Source organism: Mycteria americana, chromosome 10, assembly GCF_035582795.1.
Source record: "Mycteria americana isolate JAX WOST 10 ecotype Jacksonville Zoo and Gardens chromosome 10, USCA_MyAme_1.0, whole genome shotgun sequence".
In the NCBI taxonomy this organism is placed as follows: Eukaryota; Metazoa; Chordata; class Aves; order Ciconiiformes; family Ciconiidae; genus Mycteria; species Mycteria americana.
Genome location: NC_134374.1, coordinates 5,050,125 through 5,069,187, shown reverse-complemented (window position 1 = coordinate 5,069,187; position 19,063 = coordinate 5,050,125). Strand labels below are relative to the sequence as shown.

The window sequence follows — 19,063 nt, the reverse complement described above, 5'->3', positions numbered from 1 at the left end:
CTGTCGAGCAGTCTGCGTGTGCCGCAAGTGAGATGTAGTAAGAGCCCTTACAGCAGACCTGTGTTACTCAAGGATTCCCTTCTGCAGACAGTAGAAGAAATGAATTTAGCCTGGTGTATTCAACAGGGAGTCCGTCTTCCTAACCTAATCCAAACTCAAGAGGACTGTGCCCTCAAAGCAGATAATCCAACTCAAACTGTCCACATACTTGAAAAACAGATGAAAAATAAAATAATCTTGTGCATGTACACCAGTCCCTCTGCCCCACAGGGACAAGCAAGTTAATAGAGTTTCATTCTCTTTAATTTTAAATTCTTATTATTCACAGCTCTTTCCTACAATTCCCTCCTGGAAATAACAAGCAGTGGATATAGAGTTTCCTAATTGCGTGATTACTTGAGACTGCAACTACCTGATCTGGGATCTAGTTTCCATTTACTTTACCTTCAGTAACTTTATTCAAAGGGACTAATGAAAAGAGACTCATCAATTATTGAAACGAATTCAGCTTTGTTCCCAAAGTTTGCACGGTGCTAAAGACTTGAAAACAGAGATGTGTGAAAGTCTCCGTGGGTTAATGTGGTTGGCTGGAGAACATTAAAACCGTCTCAGAGAGTGTCCTTAAAGAGCTCGTGTATAGTCAACACTACTTAAAATATTAATTGCATATACCTTCGGGTATAAAGCGTATTTCCAGTTTGTTGCTCCTTATCCAAAATCTTAGGATAAAATTTTTTATTTATAAATGCAATGGAATATTTTCAGTCTGTTTTACTCATTACTTAAATCAGTTATTATTCTCCCTTTTTCTAGATACAGATTCTTCTTGATTTCTTTTTCTATCTAATTTGTCTAAAGGTAGTTCTGTGCACCAAAGAAGTATCAGAGATGCTGGGAAATCTCTCTTTGTGCTTTTCCATCGTTCATTGACTTCCTCAGGAATCCAAAGAGCTAATAAAAATGGCAATATTCATTGTGGAAGACGTTAGGAAAAAAAAATTCTCCTTTCTGGAGCTTAGAAAGTGGAAGTATTTTTATTTATGTGAAAAAAAATATTGGGGTTCAGATGGGTTTCAGAGCTGGGTGAACAGCTAATTTCAGTCTTTATTGAGTTCATACCTGTGTTTGCACTGAGTTGTTGGGTGCCTGAGTTGTTTGTTTATGGAATTTAAATTTTAGTATCTAACAGGAACGTTTTGTTACTTGTTTGGCCCAAGAAGCAGATGTAATGTCATGTAACTCATTTGACCACTCCAATCTAGAGCAACATACTTTTTGTTTAAAATAATGTTCCCTTGCTAGTGGGATAAAAAAGAAAGGGAGATGTGCTAATGTAATGACATTATTTCATAGCTGACTTCGAAGAAATGGGGTTTCATTTATAGAACCACCAACAAAAAATGAAGTTTAATTGTTCGGATAACTTGTTCACTGCAGATCACCTACTTGGCTTTACTTCTGTGGGAGCAAAGGCAGAGGCTGGGCAGAGGCAAGAGCTTTGTAAATGAACTTTCCCACCACTCTTCCAAATTTGCCTGCAGGAGGGGAACTGCAGCAGGAAGGGCAGGGGCCAGGCGGTGCAGGAGGGGCTGAGAAGGCAGGACAGGCTGGGGCACTGTCCTTGAACCCGTGTCTGGGACGTCACCAAATATATGAAAGCATAAAGCCATGAAGTATGATTTCTTTATTGTTCATGTCCTGGCTCTACTGCTGTTGGTTTTCAAGGTGCCTTTTACATTGTTTTCTAATGTGGTGACAGCCACGGAGAATCAAGGCATTACACTGAATATTTAAAACCAAACCACTTTATAAGTTCCAATTTCTGTCCTGTTTACTTCAACACAAACTCTTTAAAAACCTGCCAGATATTGAAGTGATTAGGAGATCAAGGTCACCAAACACTCATTTTTAGGGTGAATATGCTGCATTTTAAACAGTTGCTTTAGTCCCCTCCTCTTCTCTTTCTCTGTGCTCAGCAGAGCAATCCGCTCGAAGCAAAAAGAGCACAGCTTTAGAAGGACACTTCAGTTCAGGTCCATCTATCTCCAGGAACATCTGATTTGGAAGAGGTAGCAAAGAATATGATGAGACCAGAGATTTCCCTTCCATCACAGAATGTGTTTCAGAGCTCCCTGTCTCCAGCAAAATCTAACCTGCCAGCTGCGATTTACTCTTCTCTCCATCAGCAGGCATTCCCGAAAATCCCTGTGATAAGGTGCCACCTGAAAAGCTAGCTCTGACAAGTGCTACAAGATGAAATGCCTCTGTCCAGTAACTTCTACTGACACTACTTTAGCATTTTTGTTCTTCAAGTATAATTTCTAAGTCTCCACCTCATTAATATGCCATCGTTCCTGGAAGCTGAGAATTTGTTCAGGGTCCAAGCTGTTTTTTTCTCTCCCTAGAGAATTTTACAGATTGGTGATCTACTAGTATGTTCTTTCTTTCGCATTTTCAATATAAGTCTAAAATGCTTCTGGCTCCATATGCATATGTAAGTCAGGACAGAGCAATCCGTTGTTATTTGGACCGCTGGCAGTATATATTTACAGTTTGTTTGACATCAAAGGAAATTATTAGTGTTCGGCTGGAATATTTGACATTTGAGTTGGGTTGTTTAGCTGTGGCTCATAAGAAAAGCTGGCCAAAAAAAAATGAAGCATATAAAGGTCTTAAAAACCTTTTAGCCCATCTTATAGAAATTTGAAGCTTTGATCAAAATTTAGAAAAAAATCAGCCAATGTATAAGGATAAGTAAATGTATTTTTCCTTATTTATGAGCCAGATTTGGAGAAACATTTGCATGTTGCTAAATCTAATGAAGTTTTTTTGCACTCATCATTATTTGGTTTAGGAATTTTGGAATATGTGCACTTTTACATGTCTTGAAAGTCCCGAACTTTTTCACCAGTAAGTTTGAATGGTTTAAATCTCGCTAGAAAACATTCAGAAAATGGAGATCAGAGTGGAGAAACTACAAAGTCCGTGAGTGATCCTCTTCTTAGATGTTGTGTTTCTACAGCAAAATAGTCTTGGTTGATGATTGCTGAATCTAGATGTTACTGTGATAGAAATGAATTATTTAGTTAAAGTTGTTAACAGGGTAGTAGGGGAAACATTGCAAAATTCACCCAGCTTGAATCATGATAAACTTGTTTTTTTCTCAAGATCGAAAGTGGTTTTCTAAGTGGTCTTCACCTCTAACAGATACATTTTTCTGATTCACTGTATCCCTCGGGACAACTATTTGATTTTTTTCTAAAATGCAGTTTAAAATATGAGCATATTCAGAGTCAAAAACTAGTGTTCACTTGACTCAAAGAAGAGTGAAACTGTAGCTCACAGAAAAGGAACATCACAGACACTTTACCTGAACTTCCTTCTCCTTTCCTCCCTGCTTGCTGTTTGAGATCGGCTCCCCAGCTGCTGGAGAAGACCACCCTCCGCTCCCTTCTGAAGTACCACCAGCGTAGGCTTCTCCTTCTCTGCTGTAAAACTGGGTAACTTGGTCTCCACGTCAGAGATCTCAGCTCAGATGCCTTTCAGTAGAGTGGATTTTTATTAATTGTTATGAGAGTGTCCTTTGACCATCCAGTTTGGTAGGTCAGCTAAGCTGAGGGAGCTCTACAAGCAAAGATCTTACCTGCTTTGGAGGTGACATCCATGATTTTGAAGAGTGCGCAAAATGGTCAATAGACTGTTCGGTTTGAAATGTGTTCTCTGACCAGAAATGTATCTCTGAATATTGGAGTATTTAGAGAATCACAGATAGGGGTAGGGGGTGGTGGTTGCTGTCAGTTTTTATGTGGCTCAGCTCCCTGACTCGGCTCATGGTGTGGGGAGCAGGGAAGGGCTCTGGTAGGAGGGAGGAGGCAGGGTGGCAGGGGACCATGCACTGGGCTCAGCTGACGGGCAGGTCTCATATGGCAGCGCCGGGCTGTGATGAGATGCTGGGAGGGGTCTGCAAGCACTGTAGCAGAATTAGCATAGCACAGCCAGAAAGCCAGAGATGTGCAACCACTTATATATGGTGAGCCTGATCTAACACCCTGACCCTTTGTGAAAATCACGTCCAGCCAAAGCTATTAAAGGCATTACTGTGTTCACTCGAATGTAGGGTGTGTTCCCTTTTCTCCAGAATCAAGATCTGAAAGTACCAAGTTGCCTAAAATTCATGGGCTGTAACTGATTTCTCCTCTTTAAGAGTCTAAAAAAATTGCATCCCTTTTTGGACTTCCTTAATGGAGTGCATCTATAGTTGCTACATGTCTGCAAACCCCGAGCATGATGGGTATCAGCTTCTGGACTCTGCTGTTCAATGGCTAATATATAAATAAAAATATGACTCCTGTATCAGAGGAATATTTTTTTTTTCCTATGTATTTACAGTCACAAGCATTGCTTGCTTTGTGGAGCAATAAATTTAATACATTAGCTAGTATATAATTTTTTTAATTATTTATTTGTCGATGATTTCAATTTAAAATGAGATTTTCAGGTAACAAGGTAGGCAAACATATTTAACAATGCCGTGATACAAATTGCTGTATGTGACAGATCCCTGCAAAATTATTACAGGCAGATTTGCAATGCAAAAAATTATTTATATGACAGCAAGCAGAAAGACAAATTACTCAGAGACTATGTACATGCTCTTCTATAATTGCTCATAAATTATTATGGTTCATGTTAAAATGCATCTAGACTCCCTAGACAACTAGATTTATTTAAAATAAGAATAATGGGAAATTACCAGGAAATGTTGGGGAAGGAGATGCAGTACACGCTTTGGGTGATTGCCGACATAAAAGTACAGTAACTTATTGTCAGCCAACTTAATCTATAGTTTGTTTAATAACTTTGAAACCTTAATTTTCAATTCACTGTCTCCTCAGGTTGCGTTAGCCTGGGTAGATAACTGGGATGGGCCCAGTGGGGCCCCACCGTGATTAACTGCTGCTGTGTTTCCCTGCCCGCAGGGGACACATCGGGACTCTCTCCTGCACCCATGTAGGGCTCTCGTGTACCTGAACACTTTCATGTTCTACGAAATAGGACTGAATTTAGTCAGTTGGGTCAGAAGTTATGCTAACGGGGTGGGGGGACTGACAGATAGGTGGGCAAACCTCTTTTCCTTAGGAAGCTGGGCTGAAAATGGGACGATGTTTTCCATATCCTCTCAATGCTCCAAATTTTAGAAAATATTTCAAATAATTGTCTTTATTGAAAGTGTCTAAAATACACCCACAATAGATAGGATTTAATTTGACTGGGCTTTCAATCAGGCACTTATTAAAGATCAGCTGATTATTGGGTAGCAGCGAAAAGATGTATAGACATTTATTATATGATAAATGCCTCTCTCTAATGCCATTCTTTTTCTCTTCTTACCACCCTGATTATATTACGTATTGAGACCCAGCCCAACAAAAATGACAGCAAACTTTGTTCTGGATAATGGAGTGCTAAACTTCACCTAAGCAGCTCCAGTCATTTGTAATGACAGCTTGGAGAATACTCCGAAGGAATCTAACAATGCTCACGCTCCAGTGACTGACAGCGCGGCAAGAGGAAAAATGTCGGCTTCCACGTGAGCGCGGGGAGCCTGACCTAGATTTTAGCCTCTACAGCTTCATAAGAGAAAACATTCTTGGCTGTGTATTAAACAAGAAAAAAAGAGCAAGGGGAAAAAGTCATCTCCTGTTTGATTAGTCTTTCTTCAATAATTAAGATTTAGTCAAGGCGCTCTGTGAGACTTCTCCCCTCCGCAGATGTCATCAACCCTATAATGAATGGTTCCTCCGTTCCCTGGATGCTCTCCTCTCCGTAATTACCACCTCCTGGCATGCTGCGGGGAGTGAGCTGCTGCAGGGCAGCAGCCGGGGCAGGCAGGGGTGACGGGCAGGCAGCCTGCCTGCACCTTCCCCCTCCGCCGCGCTCGCTGTGTTGGGGTCCGCCTCGCCTCTGGCTGCTGAAATTCTTCCATTCGGATACTGTTAATGGGGAAAAGGTCTCTAGTGTAAATCTCCTTTTCTTTCTTTTCTTCTTTTGAGATGCAGGTGCTGGGCTGGGGTCGGGTCACCGTGCCGGGTGCCTGCACTGGAGCGCTGGCAATGGCCAGCGCTGCACCGGCCCCAGTCTCGCTCTCCACTGGCGGCAGCTGGAGATGGGTTTTAGCCACTCTAATGACCTGGCTGTAAATTACCATTCAAATGTCTTTCACCTATTCCACTGTGCTTTATATACTCCAGCAGTTGTAGTTTTGAAAATAAAATAGCAGAGGAGTGCACACCAGAGGGGAGAAGAAATTTTCAAAGGAAAGTGGAAGATGAGGCAGATTGAATGACACTGAGGGATGCTTAGTGTTCGTTTGAGCTGTGCTTTGACAAGTTGTTTGGTGTGGATGTGGGAGAAATTTTATTGGAAGCAGAGGCATTTTTAGCTTCCAAAGCTGGATTTCCATATTGGGTCAGTACGTAACTCCGTAAGTCTTCCTAATTGCGACTCTGCTCTGTGAAATAAATGAAAAACTGGCACCTTTCTGCTTGACCCACAAGTTTTCCATATGTGTCAGTGTCAGTTATTCTTTACCGTGGTTTAACTTTGCTGAACCAGCACAGGTTCAAAAGCATTAGATGACATGACGGATTGACAGAAGAGTGACAGAATTAATCAGTTTGGCTGAGTTAGTGTGGATCTAAATTCCAGTTCTGGGCACCCCTATTCACTTCAGCTTACACCCTACTTAGACTTTTGTGACTTTGCTAAAGCATAGGAGGAAGGGTGCCTTTGAGAATACCTGTATGTCCTGGAGAATGGGGATGAGCCATCTGGAGAGCTCAGCGTTGCCTTTCACATCCCTTGCTGAGAGATGGCAGCTGTAAGCTCTGCACTGCTCTTTAACTGTAAATTCACATCAGCCTAAAGAGCAGGGCTTAAAAAAAGCAGAGCTTTTGTGAGGAAGCTCTGTATGGAGTACCTTGGTACCCGCTCGATGTAAAAGCCCTCAAAGCCACCTCTATAAAATAATTTATGATGTCAGAACCAGGCTTTCATGCAAAAGTGGATTGGATGGGTTTGTAGGACTGGGCGGTATAGGTTGTTTTTCCAGCTCTGCTGCTGGTTGCCCATGTCTGTGTAACACCATAGCAGAGAGAGGTGAATGCAGTGTTTCATGGGGTCCTGGCAGGAGAATGTTTGAGTTACAGTGTGCGGCTTTGGTCATGGTGAAGGATGTTATAAACCTGGAGGGGATGCACTGAGAACAAATACTTCAGTACATGATTTTCAAGTAACGATTATCCAAACTTGTCCTGTTCTGTGTGGCACTAGGCTATGAGAGGGAGAACACAGAGGAAGAAGTGATGCTGCAGCAGTGAAGAAAAGGGAAGTCAGTAAATGGCTACTGTCCTTTCTTTTTATGTCATTAACAGTAGCCATTAAAAGCAAGAAGCAATGAATTTTAATTTAAATCGGCAGGATGTTTTCAGCAAAATGAGTATGGAAATTAAAATTGAAGTTAACCAAAATTGTGTGTACCTAACTTCAGGTGAATATTTTGGTTTTGGGGCTTTTTTTGTTGAAGAAAGAAGTCAGCTGGCACAACCGGCTGCTGCGTTTGTGTCTGCCTGTGGGGTGGGTGCAGGAGCAGGTAGCCTGATCCGCACCACTTGGGGTGAAGGTATTGCACGATCTCCCTTTGCCTGTCAATACCCTCTTGACAGTAGATACATTAAAAATATAGTTTTGAGTAATGGGTTTCCCTTTTCTCTTGAGCCTATGTTGGTTTGTTTTACAAGTAAAGTTTGTTTTACAACAAGATGTTACATGGAAGTTTATGTATTAGAAATGTATGAAAGTGGTCAATGTCAAGAGGTTTAAAATATGGTTCAGTTGCATGGTTCATGTGGTCGCAGTACAATTAAAGCTGATTTACTGCAATGGGGAAATTAAAACCTTCCATTTATCATGGTTACTTTTGAAGGATTCAAGCAAAGCCTGAAAAAATGGTAGACATAATTTAGAGGCAGTAAAAGTCACTAAAACAAAAGGACTAGATCTGATATTCCACTTTGTGTAGAAAAAAAAAATCACTTACGGAGTGAATGCTGTTGAAGATGTATGTGAAATGAAGAGTGTATGGGAATATCTAACACTTAGAGTTTGAGAATTGATACTGTAAATGCAGAAGAGGCAACCTGAACCTTACTTGGTTGAATTTGAGGTAGCTACATCAAGGGTAAAGATCTTCCACTTACATGTAGTTGGATATGATCAACAAATTCTAAAAGCTACACATTTCATCAAGTGTATTAATTTTAGGTACTGTATTTGCTTATTGATGATCTGCCTTTGCAGTCTTTTTCTTTGGTTATATTCTTGGTTGACTTTCAGGCTTACAGTTTTTCCGGCAATAAAAAAGATTGAATTAAAAGGTCTCTGATATGTGAGGGGGAGTTACATGTTGATATGTATGCACGGTCTAGGATTATATTGTAACTAAGATGATTTAAAATAATGGGAGAAAAAATTGTAAGGAGAAGTAATCTTTTATTAAACTGGCTGACAGGTTCATTTTTAAAGTGAAGTATCAAGAAAACTGTTTCAAAAGTTTTTGCTAAACAGAACATCAAAAGATCCCTTTTCATACTTGTACAATTCCTGTATTAAGCTTGATGGCATAGGCAGCATGTTGTAATTGTATCCTGTTGTATATAACACATATCTCTACAGTTTGAGTAGGCTGTAGGAAAAAAAAAAAAAGCTATGTGGAACTGCCTTGAAAAGAAAATGATAAATGTCACATGTGTTATTTATTTTTTTTATGCAACATAATTAGCAGAGGTGGGTGGAAAAGTTTTAAGGTATAAGATTGGGATCAGATGCCAGTGTACATTTTCCTCCAACAGGAAATTAATTCAGAACTGGTTTACTGGGGCAAGTAGTTAAGGTGAAAACACTTGGTTTATTTCTTAAAGAATTAGCATTTTGGGGATGAAAGTAATGATATTCTAAAGAAATGGCATTGAGCAGGCCCAATGTGCTCTACTTATTGCCTGCACATTCGCATTTACATGTAACTGAAAAAGGTGTATAAAAGCCTTTAATTGCCAATAGCTGCTTCAGGTTTTTCACATTGCTATGAAACAAAGCTTCTTTTCTTTTACTTAATTGCATTGCATTTTACAAGCTGCCTTTCGCTATCTTGAAAAAATATATTTGTATCTAATATTTCTTTATTATTGTTTTGCTTTCAGTTGATGGTTGCATTGACTGGTCAGTGGATCTCAAGACATACATGGCTTTGGCAGGTGAACCAGTCCGAGTGAAATGTGCCCTTTTCTACAGCTATATCAGAACTAATTATAGCATGGCCCAAAGCACAGGTCTTAGGCTTATGTGGTACAAAAACAAAGGAGATTTAGAAGAACCCATTATATTTTCTGAAGTTAGGATGAGCAAGGATGAAGATTCGATATGGTTTCACTCGGTTGAGTTGCAAGACAGTGGTTTCTACACGTGTGTTCTAAGGTGGGTATTGTGATAAAGGTATAACTAAGAATGTATAGATTGTCTTGGTTAAAAAAAAAAGTTTAAATTCAGCTCTCAGGATTAAGATATTCTTCCAGTTAATATATACTCATTATTTTTATTCTCATTATTATATATGTCACATAATGCTTTGTCTCAAAATTAGTTTCCCTAGTAATTATGGTTACCTCTTCCAATAGCTATAATTAAACATGCGTTTTCACTTAATTATGGTGGGTTTTTTTTAAGTCCAACATTTGCAGATTCTCAATTTGCCATAAACCTTCAGAACTGGATACTTCTTAAATCATGAATTATTTTGTTTAAGTAATGCTCTTTTTAAAATCCTCTGAGTTATTCGAGTTAGACACAGTTTGAATTATTCTGATGGGATTAGGCCATGGGGAGTTACAATTCTGTCTGGTTTTGAAGAAATGTTTATTTTGATATACAGTTATGATTTGTCATAAATTTCAGCAGACCTTGTTTGGTAAGGCATTGAAATGCGTGTCTCAGATGTATTTTGGTACTGTTGGATGAGCCTTAAATTAAGCATGTGATTTCCATCAGCTCGTGATTTCCATCATGTGGATGTTGATGTCAGCTCTATGCCTAAAATGAGAAGATAAAAAAGGAGGACTCTTTAAGAATGGATGCATAAATATCCCTTAAATGATCCAGTTTTGAATTAAAAGGAGTTTACAGATACTTTATATGATTCGGTTTTAAACTAGTTAGTTTCAGAGAATGAAGCTTGCTTCATCCTTGTCTGCTGTTCCATACTGAAATTATACACAAATTTGATGAATTTAATATCAAATATTTGCAGCAAAATAACAGCACTGTTCAGAGCCCAGAATTTGCTCTCTCTCCATCTCTGCTAAGTCTTGCTGCCTTGTCTCAGCTGCCTCAGTCCATTTTGATCTTGAAGAATGCTACTAAAGTCAAAGATTGTGCTGTGGTGCATGGCGGTTTGTACTGGGGACCAACGTCCAGTTTAAATATCAGATGCATCTGCCAAACTCCCTATTAAGTTTGTGTTGCAGCTTTTGGAGTTAATTATTCTTTTATTAGCTCCTCTGTCACAGGTTTGGTGTAATGTGAACTCCATGATTTTGAAATGTTACGGGAAGACAGTGATTTACATGTTTCAGTGAGCTATGCTTTTTTCATAAGAAGTCACTGTTGTGATAATCAAGTTTAATACTCAGGAAATTTTAATGCAAATCTTATGTGAAGAATGAAGAATTGATCTTGGATCAAATTCTGCGACTTACTTTTTTCCAGGAAATTTCAAAACTCTGCTCATTTACATGACAAAGTAGTTTTGGTAACAAATGGGAAAGTTCTTAAATAATTCATGCATTCTCCTCATTTTCAGATGAAAACTATATGGCATGCTTCTTGGAAGGCATTACACAGCAATAAGGTCTTCCTTGTCAATTACGACGTTTTCCTGCTTTGGCTAGAACTTTCTTATATAATTTTGCCTTTTTCGAATTTATGTCGGAGTGGAGAATGTTATATATAGTGGTTACACATAAAAGACTATGTTTCTTCCTTTACTGAATTAATTTTTTCTTCCAAAAATTTGGTAATGTATCCTTGCTGTTATTGTTTATGAAATCATAGGTGGTTTAAAATAGCTGAGGAAATAGCAATAGTAATTTATTTTAATTTCATTAAAATTGGGCTAGATGTAATGCTCTGAAATATGATCACACTTTTGTGGTAGACTATCCACACCATTAACTGTGTAATTTCAGCTTTATTAATCCTTTTTTTTGGAGGGGGATAAGCAGATGTTTGCGTTTTAGTCATTAACCACGATCACCTGCTTTGTGAGAATTAAGAGGTCACAAATGAGAGCAGTAATTCTAGAATATGATTTTATTTTCTAGAAACATTAACAATTTATGTTACAAATGTCTTATTTTGTAGACTGAATGAATAGAGACTGGTAGAGAGAACTCAATGCAGTGGAAATGAAGAGGTGACTGTGTCTATCAGTGTGCAACACTGGGTTTAGGGTTGCAAACATAATTGAGTCTTTTGATTTGGTAGCTGAATGACAAAAATTGGGGAGGAAAATGCTTTTGATTCAAGATAAATGTAAAACTTTTGAACTTTTTCTCAACAAAGAAGTTTTCATTTAGGTTCTCTAAGAGAAAATCAGAAGCAATTCATATCTAAATTGATGTCTTTGTAGCCACTCACCAAGGACGTGGGAAGCCCTGGTGCAATTCCCTGTGCTGCCAGAAGGGTGAAACCCCCAATTTGCGTGTCCCAGTGGCCAAGGTGTGCTGCATTCAACCACTTCAAGTCTCTTGCCTTAGAACCATTCCGTCTGAAATCCGTACTTGTCTATGCAAAAGCGTGCAAGGGAGTGAGATGCTTGGATGTGGTGCTAAGGCTAAGTGGGGACAAGAGGTCCCTGTCCCAGAAGTTTATGGCTTGAAACGAAGGACACACTCTCAAGCCGGGAAGATCTTCTCTGATAGAAGGGAATTGAACACCAAGGGGTTTTAGCAAGTCATACATAAAGGATGTCACAGGCAATAGTGAGAGCTATGCTAATTCACTCTCCCCCAACTTGTTACTTTTTTCCCCAGTCAAAACAACGTGGCAAATAAGAAAACTGTATGGGGAAAATGACAACTGCACATTTCACTGAATTTCCTATTTGTTGAAAAGGTTCTTCACAATTCTAAAAAAAAAATCTGTTTTTCAAGAAGCTGCATTTTCTGGTGCATGTAGGATCAAGGCATGAGTATCTTTGAAGCAATTGGAAGGAATTTTTTGGAAGCTGCTTGAAAAGGGTGGGCATGAGCAGGTGAAGGATAGGCTGATATGACAGTGATTTGGAGATGGGTAAAAATTAAACGTGCCAGTGAATTCTTTCTTAGACAGAATTGTCATTTCAATAATCATAATGTGTGTTTTGTAAATGAACCCGTAATACCGAATAAAATTAAGGAATTTTAGAGCAGCCTTAATGAAAGAGATTGTATCTCCAGGCTGAAGAGGTCTGATACCATAATTTAAATCTTACCTCTCCTTTATTAACCAATTAGACATCGGTTCATAGGTAGGTGTGGGGGGGTGTGTATAATAGGAGGAAATTATTGTTGCATTAAAACTTACTTCTCTCTTCTCACAATACATTTTGACATTGAGCTGACACTCAGATGCAAACCAAAGTGTGGCATTTGTCTGCAGTGTTAAGCATGGCTGTAACATATTAAGGGGTCCTGATTCTGCAGGGACTTTTAAAAGAGTGCAGAGTTGAGCTGCGTTAGCTAATCCATGTGAATTCCATGGATCTGCTTTGTCCTCAGGTGCCTTTTCTGTGCCAAATCAAGGATATTACTACAGCAAGATCCAGTTACATCCAAAAGGGATCCTGACTAATGGATAGATGTGTGTTTCATTACAGTTCCCAGATAAATGCTGGGACATTTGTACCGTGACTTTGCTGCCCAATATGGAAATGCTGCGTTCTGGAGGTCTCTGCAGTACAGGCCCTGGATATGCCATTAATCTTCCAGCACCCGCCAGTGCTACTTTCAGATAAAGCTGTCAGCATTTCTGTTCCAGAGGTTTGGTGTTCTGGGATTTTCGCATCAGCACTCTGGATCGAAGCATCTTCACTGAAGGATTCAGAGATGAGAACGCCAGAACCATGGAAAGTAAAACAGATGTAAATGCATAGGGTGACCTTAAAGTTCTGAGTATGTGAGACAATCATTTGCCAGATCATGTGCTGCTTTTGCTCTCTAAACAAATACATTTGTTTTTCTGTGTTAAAAGCCCCTGCTTTTTAAAGAGGGAACAAGAACTGAGCCTACTTAGATCTTCGTAGCCTGATGAAAGAGGAGAAGATGAGCTAGGGAAGAAAGCTCAGCAAAGTTTAGCCACACGTTTGCCCTCAGCAAGGGACTACTCCTGGAGCCCTTTCTCCTAACTGGGCCCAGCTCTGAAATAAACTCAAGTACTGAATAAATGCTTTATGAACAAGATCAGTAAAACATGAGTGCATATTTGCTGTTAATTAGCTGTTGATGAAATAAAATAACGCAATTCCTACGATGTGAATCAAGAGGGTAGAAAGTCTGTGCCTTGCGGGGCTGCAGGGAAAGCAGGAGGTGGAGGTTTGTGGTCACCAGCCTGGCTGATGGAGCTAAGCCTCGATTTTTGTACAGGATGCAGAATAACAAGGGAGTGAGTGCCTTGAATGCCTATGAGGCAATAAGCCTGCAGATCTTTAATACCAGCATTTGATGCCACAGAACTGCCAACAAATCAAGTTAGGAAATCTGCGTATCCTTTTTCTCTTACTTTGTCCCTATCTGCACAGTTCTTAATGGAGAGCAGCATTGCTATGGACATGCACAGAAGAATCAAGCCTTTGCCGAGCCATTGGTGAAATATTGAGATATTACTTTCTGAGCAGTAATAAAACAGACTGATAGTAGATTTTAAGCCTTCAGGCTTCTGAATGTCCGTGAAGCGCATGACCAGCAAATCGAAATCAGATTTAGACAGCCTGGAGGGGCTGTCAGTAAAACTTCATTTGCAGCATAACCTTTGTGCTCTCGCTTCAGTGTGTGTTAGGAAGGCTGAGGAACTTTTTTCAAATGCCTACAACCTGGACTGCAGTATGCACCCATCATCCCAGGAAAAGTTGCACCACTTTTCTGAGCACTGAAAGTCTGGCTTCCAAGCGAAAAGAAAGAGTTTTTCTCAGGTCCAAACAGAGACCAAACACGAAAGTTGGACTAAATCATGGTGTGAAAATGTGTAGGGGTAAGGTCGCTTTCTCTGTAGCCATCTCTCATGGTTCTTACAATATGTGTTTTGATACAGTCATTTGTTTTGTTGGTGGCTATATCCTCATTACAGAATGTTTCGTGTTCAGGTGCTTTGGCTTTATTCAGTGCTCAGCTGCTCATGACAAAGGTGATTTTGTATCTTAAATCACTTTGAACGCAGTGTTGTATTTCCAGTTTAGTCATAGAATACCCCCTTCCATATGCTTCACTGGCAAGTGCTTTTTTTTTCTCATAGACTTACTCTGAAAAGGTCCAAAGATGATACTTTCGAGTGGGCCAGTGTCTTAAATCATCAGATGTCCAAGAGGAGCACATCTAAGTAGTTTACATTACACATCTTATAGTTACCTCTCAGACTTGCACACTGGTATGTGATCAGCTTTCATGGCTGTACTGTCCCAGGCATGTCTGTGGAAGCCAGCCAGATTTCACACTTAGAGCAAGTGCATGGATTCAGCGTGGCATAGTCTTCCCAGGCTCTGTATGACACTAACATTAAATGTCACACATTAGAAGTGTGTGACATTTCCCACATTAAAAGTGACTGATTCTGTGTAAACAAAATCCCTGTGATATATGGTATTCAATACTTGAATATGGTGTTAGAGCGGATACAATATAAAGTCAGTATGATTCATGATAAAATAAAATTTAACTTACTGAGATATAATGTTTTGGCATTATCAAAATGCAGGGGAAAGTAGACTCAGAATGCCTCTACTTTTCTATCTAAAATTGTGTAAAAATTGATGGTGCTCCTGCAAATCATTTTGATGACATTGTCTTTATTGAGAGAAATCAGTTCTGTTTGTTCTTTTGACACTTACACTTGCAGAAAAACAAAGATTTGTTTCTTTTCCCTGGTGATATGTATATTTCCGCTCACTCACCCTCCTTCTGCATAGCTTTGAAAGAGAAAGTATCCATCCTCTGTTTTTCTGAAAGCCAGTGTTTACTGTTGATGAGAAGCTGTAGGAACAGTCAGGGCTTCAAGCAGAAATGCCCATGTTGCTCTGTGGTTGGAGAGCATCCAGAGACTTCCCTGTTGCAGCAGCACACACAAGAATGAGAATATTCTGTATCCTTCAGTTTTCCTAATAGTAAAATCCCAGCTTTAGATACCTTTAAATTGACTGACATTATTTTCTAGTCGCAGCAGATTGTCATAGCGAAAGCTCCGTGTGCTGCAGTACATCAGTAACGTTTCAGCTCACTGTCACTGGTTGCTCGTGGAAGAAGTGCCTTCCCTGGTGGGCTTCAAACCTTGCCTGGTGGAGAGAAAGGATGCAAAGCGGAGTGACTGCTTCCTCATACAGTCAGCTTTGCATGCAGGAGACCTATTGTCGAGATGTTGTTCAGCCCTCCTCAGCCATCTCCTCTCTGACGTGTCAGGGAGTTTTCATTTCCCTTCTGTTCTCCAAATAACAATAGAGGAGAATGTGCTTACCCAGGTACCACTCCTGTTGAAACCCACATCGAGCCAGCTGTAACTATAACACGTCAGTAGACAATGTTGTATGCGTCCTGTGAGCGGACAGACAAACGGAAGGTTTCCTGAGGAAACCATCATGCTCAAAGTACAAGGTGACAGAACCACAGCGAGTTAAACTGGTATTTAGTAAGTGATCCTGGAGGAGAACTTCTTCTTTTCTGGCAAACCCTTAAGGGAAGACGCAGCCAGGAGGACTCAGCTGCAGGACTCAAACAGCTCTCATTGCAAATTGGCATAAGGACATTCACTTCATGATTCTTCATGACAGCATTCCTTGCATACCGTATGAGATAATAACTGATCCACTGGTTTACATGCTCAGTCGCCCATATACAAACTGAGGGGGCTTGCCTTTCATCGTTGCATCTACAAATAGGACTTACATGCATGAAGAAGGATGTGCTCCACAGGTTTTTTTCCCAGAGGCAATAAAATCAGTGAGGTTTAGCAATGCAGACAAGTCTGATGGGTATCCTGAACGCAACTTTTGTTTTGCGTGCTAGATGTCTAATAAAAAAAAGCATAGAAGAGTAGATACACTAATTCACCCACTGCGTGGGTTGGAAGAAATAAAGAAGAAAGTGTTCAGTGCTCTCAGAAACAGGGTATTGCAAATGCAAAATTATTGGAAGGGGATTTCTTAATACTTTCCTGGGAGCAGTTGTCCCTGTGCCTCAGATTTATGTCATTTGTAATGGGGCTTTTCAGTAAGACAGTATAATTTAACAGTAATATCCAGAGTTCTAATAGGAAATTATTAGGAAATAAATGAAAAGGGCAGTAGCATTTGCAGTAGCAAACTTCAGGGCAACTTGCTGCCTTGTAATTCTTAAGGGCAAGGAAGAAATTTTCCCTGAGAGCAAACCCAGCCAATTAGAGGATTTCTTCTGCTGGAACAGGATGTGCTGAAGCTGATAGAGACCAGATATAGTTCATGAACTTAGGTGCGATATGCTGAGATAACTTGGTGTTCTTTTGGCTTCTGCATTTCTTCTATGTTCTGTATTATATTTTCATATATTCATTTGTAATAACTAACATTTTTTAAGACTTAAAAAAAAAAATAAATCCAAAACCAAGGAACACTGTTGACCTGTGTGATTCAACTTAAATGCTACGAGATTTTCCCTCTGTGCCTGAGTAGTCCCTGTTGGAATGACTGACTGCTCTTTTGTTTGGTTTTTGATTGCTTCTGTCATGATGCAGAGGTCAGCAGGACCAGTGCATGTGTGTGTGAAGGCAACCAGAAAAGAAGTAGCTCCTCCTGACCCTTAACCATGTGCAAATCAGCCTGGCTGTCACTTACTATTCTCAGAGAGACTTAAGAAACATGAGACTAGAGATTATCCCTGAATTTTCAGATCATGGCCTTGCTGTTACAGGCTGTATCACTGACTGTACTGGGCACATCCTGACATTTTTGTGTCATATTTTCCTCTTAATAAGGATGTTAGCTGAAGTCCAACTTTAATTTAAACTTAGATCTAAGCTTTGGTGAGAGAGACCCAACTGTGAGAAACTCTACCCAACTGCCAGAGCCAAACACCTTTTCTTCTCTGTCCCAGTATCCAGAAAGCCTAAAAATTCCCTAAACAGGGCTAAACTCACAGTGAGGAGTACAGGTCTTGCTTTTACGTCCCTCTGGTGAGAACTATATTCTGATGGTTAACTTGAGGAGACATCCCTGGATATCCATTTTTCAAGCTGTCATTAATGTGAGCCTTTTAAAATTACCTGTCAGTGACGTTGCTCAGAAGTTGTTTCTTTTGAATAGTGATGGTATAGCCTTTCTTCATTGTAAAACAGGGGCCTCTGGGGCGTCTAGTATGTTTTAGTCAAGCTCAAATTGTCGTCTTGTTTCTAGTGAGTCTTGTGTAGTGATTAAATCTTAGGAGAAAACTACAGAAAGACTAAAAATTCTTAAAGAGTGATGGGGCCTTTAATGGTACCTCTACCTGGATTCACAATGCAGGTCTCTGTTGGAGGATCAAAGGAAGTAGAGATAATGCAAGAACATTGGATTTGTAACACGGTACTGTTTTAGCACTTTCTGAGTTCATACTTCCATGATGTTGTTTTCTTTTACTAGCAGGATCTTGAAAACCAGTCAGACATTAAAGGAGAGGTAACACAGCATTAAGATTTCTCCTTATCATGCGTAGGAGTTGGTATTAGAATTACAGTTACGAAAGCAACGAGCAAGCAAAATGCAAGACAGGAATGTTTGGAGTTGTGGCAAGGCCAGGTACCACACACACAAGCTGCAGAATCACTGTGCCTCTTGGCCTGTGGTTCAGGGAGCAACTCCAGCAGTGCCAGCCATCTGTTGAATTGTTCCTCTTCGGGCATTGCTCTCTCACTTGACAAATTGATAAGAAGAAAAAAATCGAAAAACTTTGAAGGATCTGTGATTTGTAACCTCTGAGAGTGATTTACACCGTAAGCAGGGACTTGATCTTTTCCAGACAATGAACCCAAACATGTAGCAGTGGTAGTCACCGAGAAATAAGTTAGCACTTGAATGAAACCTTGAAAGAGTAAGTAATGATCCATTTGTTTTTAAGAAACATGTTACATTTGTGTGATCTGAAAAAAATAATGATAATAAGTAACTCATTTTTCTTTAAGCAGATTACTAAACCATGACCTCATTGATCTGAGCGAAACAAGCTCAGATACCAGTGAAACTTCTTGGTAACTGTTATGCAAAGTGTGAAATTTAGATCAGAATAAATTTATAAAATTCTCATGAAGAGAGAGGAAAACAATCAAATGCTCAATTAAGTCTGAAAGCTGATAACATAGCACATTCTTATAGCAGCTGGGAGTGGATCTGGTAGTGCATTAATTGCTGTGGACCTTCAGATGGACAAAGACGGTTGGTGGTGTAGTTATTGCTGTTATTACTTTAACTCAGAACAAGCAACAATGAATTTAAGGGTTGGCCTATACAGTCCTGCGATCAGTATTTCAGTGAGCCAATGCAAATGTCATTAAAACAGTCAGAGTGTTTAGGTACATGGGGAGAGATGTAAGTCTGAGCTGTGCTGTTCCCTGAGCACTGCTTTGATAAAAACACTTCCCAGCTTTTGGATCTACCACCATAGCCTTAGTTCTGAGACCAAAGGCTTAGAACTTTAATGTAATAAAAACCTCAACACTTAATGAAAAATGAACCTGCAAGAAAAAAAAAATCACGAATCCTCTT

At 39.7% G+C, this 19,063-nt stretch overlaps 1 protein-coding gene across 1 annotated transcript in view; it reads left to right on the top strand.

Annotated features, from left to right (window-relative positions):
- The window catches only part of IL1RAPL2 (interleukin 1 receptor accessory protein like 2), a 384,679-nt gene that overhangs the window by 180,436 nt on the left and 185,180 nt on the right, over positions 1-19,063 (top strand). The window contains exon 2 of the mRNA XM_075513515.1: positions 9,258-9,531. Within this exon, the coding sequence (XP_075369630.1) occupies positions 9,258-9,531 (274 nt within the window). The remainder of the gene's footprint in view (positions 1-9,257; positions 9,532-19,063) is intronic.